The 13,683-nt window shown below is 41.3% G+C and overlaps 1 protein-coding gene across 17 annotated transcripts in view; it reads right to left on the bottom strand.

The window, feature by feature from the left end:
* Nucleotides 1–13,683, bottom strand: part of KIAA1217 (KIAA1217 ortholog) — a 219,056-nt gene that overhangs the window by 52,358 nt on the left and 153,015 nt on the right. For all 17 annotated transcript variants that reach the window (XR_011048509.1, XR_011048508.1, XR_011048510.1 and 14 more), the window contains one exon: nt 917–1,749. Coding sequence is in view for 14 of the 17 variants with exons in the window: in XM_068404366.1 (XP_068260467.1) it covers nt 917–1,749 (833 nt within the window). In the remaining 3 variants the exon portion in view is untranslated. The remainder of the gene's footprint in view (nt 1–916; nt 1,750–13,683) is intronic.

Genomic DNA, 13,683 nt, shown 5'->3' with positions numbered 1-13,683 from the left:
TGGTTAGTTAAGGCAGTCAGCAGTTACCTTTGGCCTCTGTGAGCTCAGCATTTTCCAGCTATTCATCTTCACTTCCCTAAAGAGCTCTATAAAAGTCAACAGCACAAACAATACGCTAGAGATTTGTGCACCTCATACAAATACACAGCAACTGACTGGCAGTGTAACGAGTTTTCTCTCCTAGGGCAGGGTCTATGACAGTAGAAGCCTTCACAGACCTCTGAGTAAATCTGTTCCTTAAAAAGACAGGAGAGATCATTGTCATCATTGTCAGCACACAAAAGTTAACAACGGTCAGGTCACCAACTATTTGTGATGCTGGAAAAATCATTGGGAACAGCATTTGTGCTTCGGTTTCTTCCCTGGGACAGACTTGCTCTTCTCAGCAGTTTCCCCTGGAGGAACATTATTATAAACAACTGTCCTATTTTTATGCAAATTCATGTTTTACAGGAGATAAGACAGTAATGATAAATTCTTCCCATTTCCTAACACTACATGAGAAAAACTCCACTCCATAAAGAACTAAAATTGTAATATCAGAGTGTCATTCTTAACGGGGATGAAATATATTCCCTTATTAGCAGGAACAGAACATCATTTGTTCTTGTAACATGATCTGGTTGTCTGGAAAGAAAAATCCTAGTTAATCATTTTATTTTATTATATTTTTTCCAATGACTGAAATTTACACAAACGAAAATATCTAGGGATTCATCATGGGTTGACAATACTTTCAGATTAATAATGGGTGGTGTCGCATCTCCTCTAAATTACTAACTACCTTGACAGATGGCTAATAAACACTGCAGCAGCCTCCTACACATTACATTGTTCCCTGAGTGTTAAACGACACAAGATGTGCAGATTAGGAACGTTTCTCATTTGCATAAATTAAGCCCTGGCTCTGCCTTACCTTGTCTCCTTGTCCTTGGGCATCGCAGATGACCCATAGCCAAAAGCCTGCTTGTCGACTGGAGAGGGCACCGCCTCGGCCATGCCCGGGAGGCCAAGGACGCTCCGTGCTTTCGCGTCCACAAACACCGGCGGTTCCGGCTCCTTTTTGAAGGACTGGCGGCTGGGGGAAGACCTGTCAGGCTGGATGGTGTGGGGGGGAATGTGAGCGCTATGGTGAGGATGAATATCGATCATTCTCATGTCAGCCACCCTGTGCGGTGAGGCGGGAGGCGTTTTAGAGCTGAGAGTGGGTAAATGGCTCTCCGGGTACTTTCGTGACTTTTGTCTGTACAACGACTGCTCCAGCATTTCAGGCTGCATAGTGGGATTGCAGTAAGTGCTTGATGACCTCATGGCACTGCGATGGTAGGCTACAATGTGATCGGGGACATCGAGGGGGTGTCCAGAGTGGGGTGCAGCCACACTCATCCTCCCCTCATGATACAAGTAGGGGTCACCGTACAGACCTTCATTTCGGATCAGGGTAAGGTTTTTGTTACTCATGTCCTCGTCTGGCTTCACGTCCCGTCTCTCCAAAATGGCGCTTGGGCTGGGTGATATTGAGCGCGAGGCTGGCATGCTGGAAAGCCTGTCCCTGGGGATGGTGGCGTTGCCCGGCACACCCATGGGCCGGCCCCCGCCGTAGGGAATCCTGGATGGAGAGGGAGGCATGGAGTGGGGCACCGGGGTGGAGGGTGGAGAGCTGGGCATCGCGTGCGGAGGGTGAGAGGCAGATCCGGGGCGGGAAGCACTTGGGCCATCTCGGCCCATATAAGCAATTTCCCTCTGCATCTGGAAAGAAAAGGAAAAACATAAAGGATATAAAACTACTGAATAAGCAAAACGTGATGTGGGTTGTGATAACCTTGACATCTACAGAAAAAAAAAGGGAAAAAAACAAACCCTCAAGACCAAATAATTTGTCATCTGCATAAATAAAACACTTTGGGACCTCAGTGCCTAAAGAAAATAACAACTATAAACACCAATAAAATGGGCTGCATGTTAAAGCAATATGAGAGTTTTAAAAATGCTTTTACTTATGCAAATATCATTTTACCCTAATCTGATATTCACAGCCACTGAAGCTGAAATCAGGGGTTTCAGTGACAGGTATTCTAAGAACATGTAGCCAGTGATGGATTTAAACAGTTTATTGATCAGACACATAGGCTAGAGTTCACTGACTCCAAACCAGGAAGAAAATGCTGATGCTCTGGCATCACAAACAGACCTGAAGTCCTTGGACAAGAAAAATAAATATTACAACTAATTGGCCATTTGCTTCAGTGCAGGATTTAGCCTTTTGCTAATAACTGGATGTGGTCTTTATTACACAAAGGATACACAAAGCATACGAGAACAACACACACAAACATTTATCGACTGTAACACAGTCAAGTTGCATGAAAACAGTTTGACTCTATAAAACATGTGCCATGGGTTTCCTTCATTGCAAAGATAACAGTGCTTCAGTTTGTGGAGCACATAATCAGAAAGTCACCGAACATTTCATCATAGTTTTGTAAGCAGCAGCAGTAACTGCCAGTAGTAAGGAATGAGCAAGCAAGGAAAAGAAAGGGAAAACTTCCATACCGATGTATTAAGTGCTTTAGTAACAGAGGCCTTGGCAAAAATCTGCAATGGATGCATGTGCTTCTGAGACTGTAGCATGTCACTGTGCCCAGCAATGACCTCTCTAGATGGCTGAACACTGTCAATGACAGACACAGGAGAAATCATCCCTCTAGCAAGCATCACGTGCCTGCTCTGGTGCTGTTTGTTAGGGTAAGGTGGATAAACAGGGAGATGAAAAAGTCAGCTGGGTTCCATCAACTACATAAGAAAAAAACCCTACAGCTTCTAAAATTTGTGTTGGCAATTTCAGCTTCCCTCTCCATCACTTCCAAGGGATTGTAGAAAACAGCATCACCAAGCCCAGCTACATGTTCCTAAAGTTACAGAGCATACACTAATGTGTGGTGAAGTTGCTGATCTGAAATCTTCATTTTTCTCCCCTCTCCCTCCTTGCTTTGACAATGTGACTGGATTCATTGCAGTTGCAGTGATACATGGCTGATGAAGCAAGAAATTATATTCTATTCCTGCCCCACTACAGGTTTTTCCACTGGTAAGGGAATTGCAATGGCGGTATATAAACAATAGCTGTTCTCATCACGGCAGGCTCCGCACTTGGGAATTACAAATGACGTTCCCCAGGGCCAGAGATCAAAAGTTTGGAGTATCAGGTATCAGAAAGAAGAAAGGAGATAACCTGATTGTGGCAGCAGTAATAATAAATAAGTGTAACAGAACAAAGGAGCGCGATGGAATGGGTCATAAACGAGCAAGACAAAAGTCGTCAAGCCAAAGGGGAACATGGGATAATTTTTTTCATTTGCACAGAGAATTACTGTAGTCTGGAATTTAAAATAAAATATAACTAAACAGTATTAATAAAATTATCAGTGGGCATTCAACTTAATTTTCTATCAGCTTCAAGAAACACTGCAACATACTGAGCTGTATTGTGTGTTCAGACTCTGGACCTGGGCCAGCAGAACAAAAAAGACTCCTACTGACTCTGAGGAGCTTTGGGATCATGCCTCCAGGGATAGGCAGCTGCAGATGTTTTGCACTGAGAGAAGAGCCCAGAGAAAGAAAATCCTCCTTGGTTTCTACTGTACAAGCTATACCATGCCCTGTTTAGTTGCTTCAGCTAAAGCTACAACAGATGCAATAGTATCTGGCACAGAAACCATAGACATTGGGATATGCCGGGTTGCAGTGAGAGGAAAATTCCAATGTTACCTTATAGAGAGGAGAAAATTTCCATGGGAAGCTTTGAGAGCAAGAGGTTTAATTTCCCCTAACTTCTGGACTTCATATTCCTGTATATGCTCTCTTATAAGTCAAAGAAATCTGTCAAAGAAAAATTCCTATCTTCCACCTTAACATATTGCCATACTTTAAGATGGAAATGAGGAGTTCAAACAGTGGGCTGAGCTATTGCTCAAAACCCTGTGTCTGAGTATTGACATATATAATACTATTTACTTTTGCTTTAAAATAGCACTTGGAGTACACAGCCTGAATCAAGACCCCACTGGCCTGGGGAGGGCACAAACACCTGGGTGGACAACCCCTTCCTGGAAAGTTCACTTTCTATTTTAAGCCATGACTCAGCCCCTGGGTGGAGCATGCAGAAGGGGAGAGCAGTCGGAGCCACAGAGCCCAGGGTGCCCAGGGCAGATGCACTGGCACGCGTAGGCTGGGCAGGGACGTGAGCTGGTGACCAGGACCCAGGCAGCTTTACTGGCTGGATTACAATGTCTTCTGCCACCTGGTCAATACTTTCTCTCTTTCGACTTTTCTCTCTTGTGCAAAATCTCCAGATTCTTTGCTAATGGCAACTTTAAAAATGTGAATGATGGTCTCTTCTTGCTTCTCATCTATATATCTTTTGTGTCATATTCAAGGTACACTACTCTCTCTCATGCACACCTCACTGTCTGTGCTGTTTTTCTTCTTCTGTCCTCCACCACAAAACTCCCATGTTGCTCAATGAAACACGTACTCAAATATGCAGGCAGTCTTGAGCCATGTGTTCTTGGACTTCAACTGCATGACTCAGGGACAGAGAAAGAAGATATTGGGCTTATCTGAGAGCCTCTAAATACTAGGTGCTATCACAGCCAATTGCTTTGAGGGCAAAAGGAAAAAGATTTTTTTAGTGCAAGCATAAGATCATGTGCTTTTCGACTGCAGCCATGTAATACGTTTGCCTGAGGGTGGTGTTTTCTTTAGCACATAGCTCTTCCTTGTTCTTACTGCCTGTAGACTCTACATCCTTGAAATAGAAACTTGTTTTGTCAATCCTTAGGTTAAAATATGGCAAACAGCTAACAACAATTTCTGTATAAAACATTGGAGGGGAAAAGGCATCACTAAGAATCTTTTACTTTCTATAGTAAAAAAGATCACACCGTGTTTAAACATCTGTGGAGGTTTTCGGTCAGTCTAACAGCACTTAAGATACAGATTTGGATTTTTTTTTTAAAACAGAGCAATGGAGACACTGAAGAATGTCTCTATGTACTGAAGAGTGAACATAATATAAAACCAGTTATGTTCTTTATTTCAAAACTAGTTGGCATACTCAATAACTTGCTGTATTTTGAATGTGACTATGCAGAAAGGTAGCAAACCAGCTATCCATCCACCCAAACGGATGACCTGACAAAGAGTCTTGCTCCTAGTAGCTCACATAAAGGGCAGGCAGACCCAGTGTCTCTGCATACAGCAGAATACAAAGCTTGTGACAGCTCCTGGCCTCTCTAATAGCATGGCTCCCCTGAAAGGAGGACAGAGTTGTGGTATCATAAGCCTTATGGATAGCAAAGAGCAAGCTGCTGTTCAGTGGTTCAACAGCTGGTGATTTCTGCAGTGCAATCCAATCTGTCTTGTTGTCCATCAGGACCAATACAACACTATGCTGATCTTTATTCTAAGGCTGTCATGTCTCACAGGTCACCCTTGTGGTGTCCCAACATGGGCATCTCACGATGAAGAAACTACCCTTACTTCTGTCTCTCCAGCTGCCTCAACACATCATTCGCACCTGTGGCACACACCAGACAGGGCACGTGGAGCTGTGCCTGCACGCACAGCAGGGCAATGCCAGTTAGCACTAAGCACCAAGCCTACTACCGATTCATCGGCACCACACCAACCCTTCACCTCACAACGCAGCTGGATACCAGACGTACAGCCTGACTCACGCCATTATCTGCTAACATCTCACAGCAAAACATGGGCAAAGGGAAAAGTAGGCCAGAGTTTCTGACCTGGCAGCCCTTCCCATTGCTCTCCCAGGCCTCCTCTAGGTCAACAGAGAACACAGCAACTGGCTTTGCCCCAAGGATTTCAGCCTGCCAAAATGCCTACATGGAGCATGTTCCCTAGATGAAGCTTATCCATGCACCCTCTTGGATACACCCCGGAGTTCCCAGCAGACTCCATTAATCACCTCTCAGGCATGTGAAGCTATTACTTTTCTTACTCTCCTGTTGACACCCACCATTTCCCTGAAGAAACTGCACCTATGCTCCTCAAGCTGGCTCACCCAACAGTAACAGAGGACACTTGGAAATAATTTTTATTAAGAGCTTGGAGAGTCTTTGCTGAAAAAGCTACAGAAATGCTAAGTACTGATACAATACTGATAAATTCATCTGTCTGTAAAGAGACCTTTTATGGAAATTGCTCATCAGAAGAAAATCCTCTAAAAAGTGAGGCAATCTTTCACTTTTCTAATAAGGAAAGACTTAATTAAAGAACCCCAAATCCAACAACAATACAATCCATTATTTTGTTCTTTCCTCATAAAAATAAATTGACAGCTTTACTGTACTAGTTGTCCAAAAACCTCAGTTTAATCAGTAGTTGCACTATATGATACCACTTCTGTCATGACTGATCTTTCATTCAGGTTGGGTTTGAACAGCTGAAAGCACAAATCCACTTTTGCAAAAAACCTGTCATATACAGTTTTAATATTTCTAAAATAATATAATTTACAATAAGAAATAATGCACTTGAAAATTACAGAATTGGTAAACAGTTTGAAAATGGAATTTTTTAAGTACCATTACTATCTATCTGAAGCCAAATCCTTACGCTATCAGACATCACTGAGAGGTTGTCACACTTGTCTGTTCTTGCCTATTCATAGCATGCCTTTTAATTCCTATGAATTTCCCCATTCTATTGGGTTATTACAGAAAAAATCCAGGCTCACTGCAGCTGCAGGTTCCTCCAGCTGCCTGATGCCATACTTGAAAACTGCAAACGCATTAGCATAATTTTTAGCTTTTTCTGGTCAGGAACTTTCCAATGAAAAATACTTTCACCAGACAATGGTAATCCGAAAGAGATGAAATACTTGGTAAAAACATCAGTAAAGACAAAAGTTGGAAAAAAAACACCCAGCAGATTTCAGTCAAACACTGACATTACTTCTTACCAGACATCCCTGGAGTGCTCTAGAGCTTTAGCTTTCCAGATTCATGGACCTGGGGCAACTTGGTCAGAGTCTGCCCTGGGGTAGGGATCCAGCTCTTCCATGGTCTTCAGCAGAGCGGATACTTGGTAGTTTTGGGGTGATCTTCTAGACCAAGTAGTAAGACATGCCAAGGGGTTTCAATGTCCATTGCTCCTCAGCAGTGCTTCCAGACTAGAAGTTTATTTGGCAATTTTGGCTAAGGAGGGGCCCCCTGATGCCCAAAAGAGAGAGTTCAGACCATGAAACAGCTGACCTAGGCTAAGTTGGAGACCTGCCCTCAGCTGAGCCTGGCCCCACAGTACAAGGCTCTAGGAGCTGCCAGGGTTCACAATTGTTTTTCATTATGGGAACCACATGCTGGTAAAATAAAACTGATTTCAAAAGTTCAAACTTCCCATGAATGGGGAACTCCAAGACCCAGCTAGCTATTCTTAACATGTCCCACATATTTCCATTGTTTTTTTCCTTGATAATTTTCCAGACAAGGAGTTGCAGAACCCCCTGGCAATCTCAGCATTTATTATAATTAACTTCTCATTCTTAGCATGCATCTAGGTTTCAGTTCTTTAGCTCCTTTTGCACAGTTCTGGTATATGCCCAGCTGTAAAATCTCTGTATTATGGTGAAAGAAGAGTTGAGCTAAAAACTTAGAACATCTATGAAACTGTAATTTTCTGGTTTAGTGACTGATTACACCAGAACAGAATAATTAATTGGACATATACGGATATGGGAAGAGAATCACTGGGGTTTTCTTCTTCCATGGTTAATTCAATGGCTTTTCTTTCCCTTGATCAACAATGCTCCAATCAGCCAATATAAGATGTTTTTTAGGATGAGCCTGTGATAGTAAGTGACGGTGAATGCACCCAGTCCTCCAGTTTCTATGTTCATAGATTTTTTTTTTTTTGCCAGGCTCAGCTGGTTACAAGCTGACATGAACAAAATAGGAGAACCAGAAGACAATGTTCACTATTCTAGGAGGTGGAATTTAGAGCACATAAACAAGACCCTCCAGAAAGGAGGGCTCCTGAGTGAACCTTAATCAGGTGTCATCACCATACTATTCAGTATCATTGCGACATTCAGTCTCCATACCTTTCTGCCAGTTGTGCAGGTGTACACAAAGGTACTAAGCATACTAGGCATACTAGGCATAAGCACTACTTCATTCTCCAGAGCAGAATTTAGGACACCATATTGTAACTGCCCATACACTGGCTTGAAGCTCAGCCACAGCATCACTTCTGTTTCCATGCCATAGAGCATCAAACACATTCTTCATATTATTGTCCCTTATTTTATACCTATATCTTTAATGCACACTTGTACATGCACCCAGTCCCTACAGCAATCCAAATGTTTTACCTCAAGGTATTTTACGTGTCTCAGTATGTCCTTTTATATCCCAGACTACATATAAACTTAATTCATACCATATCCTAAAGCTCCCACGGGGAAAACAAAGAATACCTAGTTCACTTTTTACTGAATGTAAAACAGATCCATAAAATTCTAAGCTAACCACAAAACAAATTTAATGGTTATAGCAAAAATAATGTTTGATTGCTTCACCTTGCCTTTAAGTTAATGTGTATGCTGAAGATGGATCATGCAAACAAGCAGAGAGAAGAGTTTCAGATCAAGTCCTACACAGTCTGCTCTCTCAGGCATGATTTTGTGAGCTATCCTGATGCTACTTTGAGTATTTGTTTCTAAATTAAAAACAGTAGCACTCTTATTACACTCTTAAACAACATTGTTACCTATGGACAAATAAAACAATCTTTGATAAGATTTTGCTCTGAAGTAATTAAAGTCACTTACTGTTACTTACGGAAATCACCTGTACGGCTACAGCAGTGAGGTGAACATTTGGTTCCACTTCTAATAAAGCACTTTGTGTTTTCAGCCTTGAATTTAAATCCTCAGTCTACGGTATAATAATTTGTATATCCAGGCCTTCTGGAAAAAGGTTTTGAAACAGTAAAAATGTTCCTTGTTCCCTCTGCTCACAACAGGAGCAGGCCATCCTGCTTTACCCGGTCATCTAAGTAATGCTGCTTCAATAGACTGAAGTACTTTTCCACATGACAAGCCTGCAATTTCTCCTCCCCTTCAAAATTAGTCACTAAATAACCTCCTTGGCATGTCACCCAGTCACAAACTGTGGAACATTACATGATTCAATTGCTCAACCATTTTTTAATGTGTGCCTATAAGATGTATAGAAAGAGACTAACATTATGGAATGAAGCACAAGAGAGACACACAAAGGGGAAAGCCATACATCAAATAGTGAGTAACCTCCGTTTAGGTAAGAGAGTGCATTACAAAGGCAACAGTATGAAACACATATATATTAATTCCCGAACAGGTGAAGACCTCCAATTATTTAGCAAACCCAGTACATACAATTCTAGAAAAAAATACAGCAGCTATACAGCAGCTATAAACCTTAGAAGCTTTTCACATACTCAGGTTGGTAGTGACAGTTGGTAGAAGGAAGCGCAAGCCCCTCCCGTGGAGGAGGCTGTCTACTCATTAACCAGGCACCTGAGCTGCTTGGATAACCTGAACTTTGGGGCCCCCATAAATCAATCTCATTGTTATCTCTGCAGCGCACCACACTAGCCATTACGATTGTGGGGTTTTTTTTAAAAAAAGGGCACAATAGAGAAGGTAAAAGTAAAAAAATATTAGAATAGAAATGATGCTTCCCTCCCTTCCATCCCCTCACCCCAAAAGACCACAGAATACAGAAAATGTCTTCTTAGAAGTACAGTATTTACAGTCTGAAAGAGATTGCATTTAAGTATCATAGGGGAAAATCTCACGACAAGAGCATTTCCCAGTCCTGCAGTTATCTTCTGGTTTGGGGGGGTTGTTTTTTTTGCTGCTGGTTTGGGGTTTTTTTGCTTGTTTTTGTTTTTATGCAAGTAAAACATTGCCTATATCATCATGACCAGCATTCAAAATAATAAAAATATAATTTATTCACATGACCATGAGCTAATATCACTGTAAAGAACCAGTTATAATGGGACCTTACTGGAGTAACATTTCTATTTCACAGTACTGCTCTCAGTCTCCCAGCCATTACTGAGGGAGGCATCATTCATTTCTGCTACAAAAGGGCAATCTGACATAAAGCATTTAAGTAACGGGACAAAGATTAGAGCAGATCTGGTAGCCAAAACTAAAAATCCAGGTGTTCCACCCCTTAATACACCCAGCCCAACAGCACAGAAGTCCTCCAGCTTTGTAGACAGCTGCTGTGTATTCTGATTTGTAATGTACATTGTAAATTTGTATGCCATTATTGGTCTTGACCAGAACTACACAAAATTTATATGTAGTGTAACATAAACATTTTTTTCAGAAATGTAAAAAATATTCATTTTGTCTTAAATGTTTCGTTTTCAGTTTCACTGTAAAATATTTAAAAATAATATTACACTAGTTGACTTTGTATAGCTTGTATACAAACTATATAGTAATATAGTTTGTATACTAAAATACAAACTAAATAGTAAATATACTATTACGACTATACACTAGAGCTATAATAAAGTATTGTTATGGCACAGAAACAATGTTAAACTTTTTTATTGTTATTTCAAATTTAATCAGTCAAGGCTTGTTTCTTGCAGTATAGGAGTAAAGCAGTATTCACCATTGAAGCATCTGGTTTATATTTGGCAGGTTTAACTAACCAGTCAAGCATCTCCTTTTAATGAATGGGTGTATATACTTGACCTAGTTAAAAAGCTGCTTAGGTCTGCTGACCAACCAGACTCAAAAACATCAAGAGTAAAAAATACAAGCAAATTATCCTAGTACACTTCTATGCCACACATCCTTTCCAACAGTTGCAGAGTATATTCTTCCATCCATGTTCTTCCTCACAGGCTAATAAACCTGCAGTGAGAAATCACACTATTATGCTAATATGCAGGATAAAAAAGACCATTATATTTCACTGTAGTTTCTCTGCACTGAATTGCAAGCTGGTAGGATACACATTTTCAGTAATTGGACTCTAGCATGATAAAGTATATCCCAGAACATCAGACATACTGTAACTAGCTCTCCATACATCTGGCACTATATGCAAGAGTATTCAAGTACATCTGATGCATATGAGAAGTTTTTCATGAGAGGAATGAATCTTCTTTTAATTTTAAAATACATCAGGCACAACATCATAAATATTGCACAGATATATCATTACCAAAGCTGTAATTTAATTTGTAGGTTCTAACAATGCAAACAAACCATTCAAGCATCACTTCCCATTTCAATTACTTTATCAGAGCCTTCAAGCCTTGTCTAGCTTGCCATGTATTATCCCATGTTTAATTACCTGCCATATATTTGTTTATAACGTACTGTACAGAATGAAAGTTCCTTTTCAGTTTAACCCCCTGTATAAACAAAGAGCATGCCCCTAGGAGATGCAACACCCTATGCTTCACTGAGATCAAGCCTGGAAGTTTAGGTTAGCTTATTACTTTAAAATCAATGTTAATGTCTATGTTAATGATAGGCCCAAGTTACCACTGAGCTAAATCACCAGTCACCCTGCTTTCTTCTACGTTATTAACAATGTCGGTCCGTTGGACCTGTCCATCAATTCGCCCATCACATTAATTAATTTTCTGTTTGCTTCCCTCATTTTTAAGCAGAACAAATGTTAGAGACACAACATCAGTAAAATACACAATTACAAAGCCAGAGAATATTTTGAAGTCCACTGTGGGGTATACGCATGTGGCAAAGACGTAACTTATTGCTTGACTGCTGATCAAAGTTCTTCTGTTCTTGATAACAGCTCTTTTGGTTCCTATTCCCTTAATAATACTTTCATAGATGGAAATAATTAAGCAGTTAATACCTTGTACTGCTGTAAACAACCATTTCCTTGATAGAAAACAGGGAAGCACTTATAGGCTGGATTGCTTGTCACTAACTCAGGACTTGGTTTTGTTCTGAGCACTCTGGAGCAAAGCTTGTGCTGGAGTCAGTGGGGTTTTGTTTAAATGCAACAAGTTAGTTCAGTCCGGCAGAATCCAAATGGGAAGAGAGTTTGCTGATGATGGCTTTTACAGCTGTATTAAAAAAGAGCATTATTTTCTCCTGGGTTTTTTTGGGTTGGGTTTGGGTTTTTTGGGGGTGTTCTTTTTTTTTGTCAGGGAAGGTCTCAGGCCACCTCACCAGTCCTATAGCCCATCCAGCTTCTAATTCTGATCCAAGAAACCAACAGTGTAGGAGGACAAAGACCTATGTATGGAGTTGTCTGCAGGATCTCCTAAATCTGCAGCCTGTGATACGCAAGTCTCACGAAGGCAGCTGGAGAACCACCACCAGCATCTTTCTTCCCTCTGCTTAGGCAAGCACCAGGACAGAAACCTCTCAGTGTGGTTATCCACTTTCTGCAATGAAAGGAGAGAGGTCACCCCTAGCTCTGCCTCCAAGCATTCAGCACAGAAAGAAAAAAGTGGCCAGATTCAATCCTGATCTCAGTCTCAGCTGCTTCCCCATGGCAAAAACAGGGGAGCAGAACACAGACCCCCAAGGTGCTGTCCTTCACAAAGGCACTGAGGTGACACACCCCAGCACCCAGCCGTGTGCTGGTGCCACCCTGCACTCCACACTGCTCTCCATGACCCTGAATAACTCTTTCAAATTGGCCTCAACTTTCCCACATCAGCTCTCCAGCCCACTGCCCATATTTATACCTACAGGGATGTGTGTGGTGTTCCCCTGAAGACTGAAAATCCTACAGAAGCTCTTTGAATTTGTGAGGCCAAGCTAAACAAACAGGGAGGGAACAGAACAGTTCTGGCTGCCTGACACATCCTGGATTTGAGATTATGTACAGACTACACTATCTTCTCTGAAGCTTACATATTGTTTGTTATTCTCTCTGTTTACTGGTTCCGAAGGCACGCAGTGAAACAGATATGCCTTGAGGTAGACACAAGTACCATAAAATTCTCTTAGACTTATTCCAAACTCCCTAGTTCTTAAAAAAAATGCAAACAAAAAGCCCTCCCACACCACAGAGCACATAACTACTAGCTAGAATGAACCACTACAAAGGGGACAGGCAGCTCTACAGCTTCACTGCTGGCAAAGAAGCACATTCGGTAGAACAGCTGGAGCTTGCAGTGTGGAGCAACCTGTGCGCGAAGCCTTTGAACCAGCACACAAGCGAGCATCTGAGCTCCAAGAGAACAGTGCTTCAGTGTAACATGTATATTAACATTACGTATACATACATACATACATACATATATGTTTTGCATACCGGCAGTACATTTTTGGCCTATCCTTTGGTGATAGCAGATCAACATAATCAGGAATTTTAGATTTTTAAGGATTTCAAAAATTAAAGGCAAGCAAGTACAAGTGGGAAATCCTGTGCTGGAAACTCTTTAAGCCTCTCAAAATTTATTTTACGTTTACTAGAGCAAATACAGTCAACCCTTACTGGAGTCGCATGAAGAAGGTTCTGCAAAACTGAAATATTACATCAGGTCTGCAGTCTGTCTCTCTACCCTGTAATTTAAACCTCATGCTTCCCCCTCATTTCTGAACTGATTTAAACAAAGACATTTTCCTAGATATAGGAAAGTATCACAATATGTATCGCAGAC

Source organism: Nyctibius grandis, chromosome 7 (assembly GCF_013368605.1).
Source record: "Nyctibius grandis isolate bNycGra1 chromosome 7, bNycGra1.pri, whole genome shotgun sequence".
In the NCBI taxonomy this organism is placed as follows: domain Eukaryota; kingdom Metazoa; phylum Chordata; class Aves; order Nyctibiiformes; family Nyctibiidae; genus Nyctibius; species Nyctibius grandis.
This window is presented reverse-complemented; position numbering and strand designations above follow the sequence as displayed.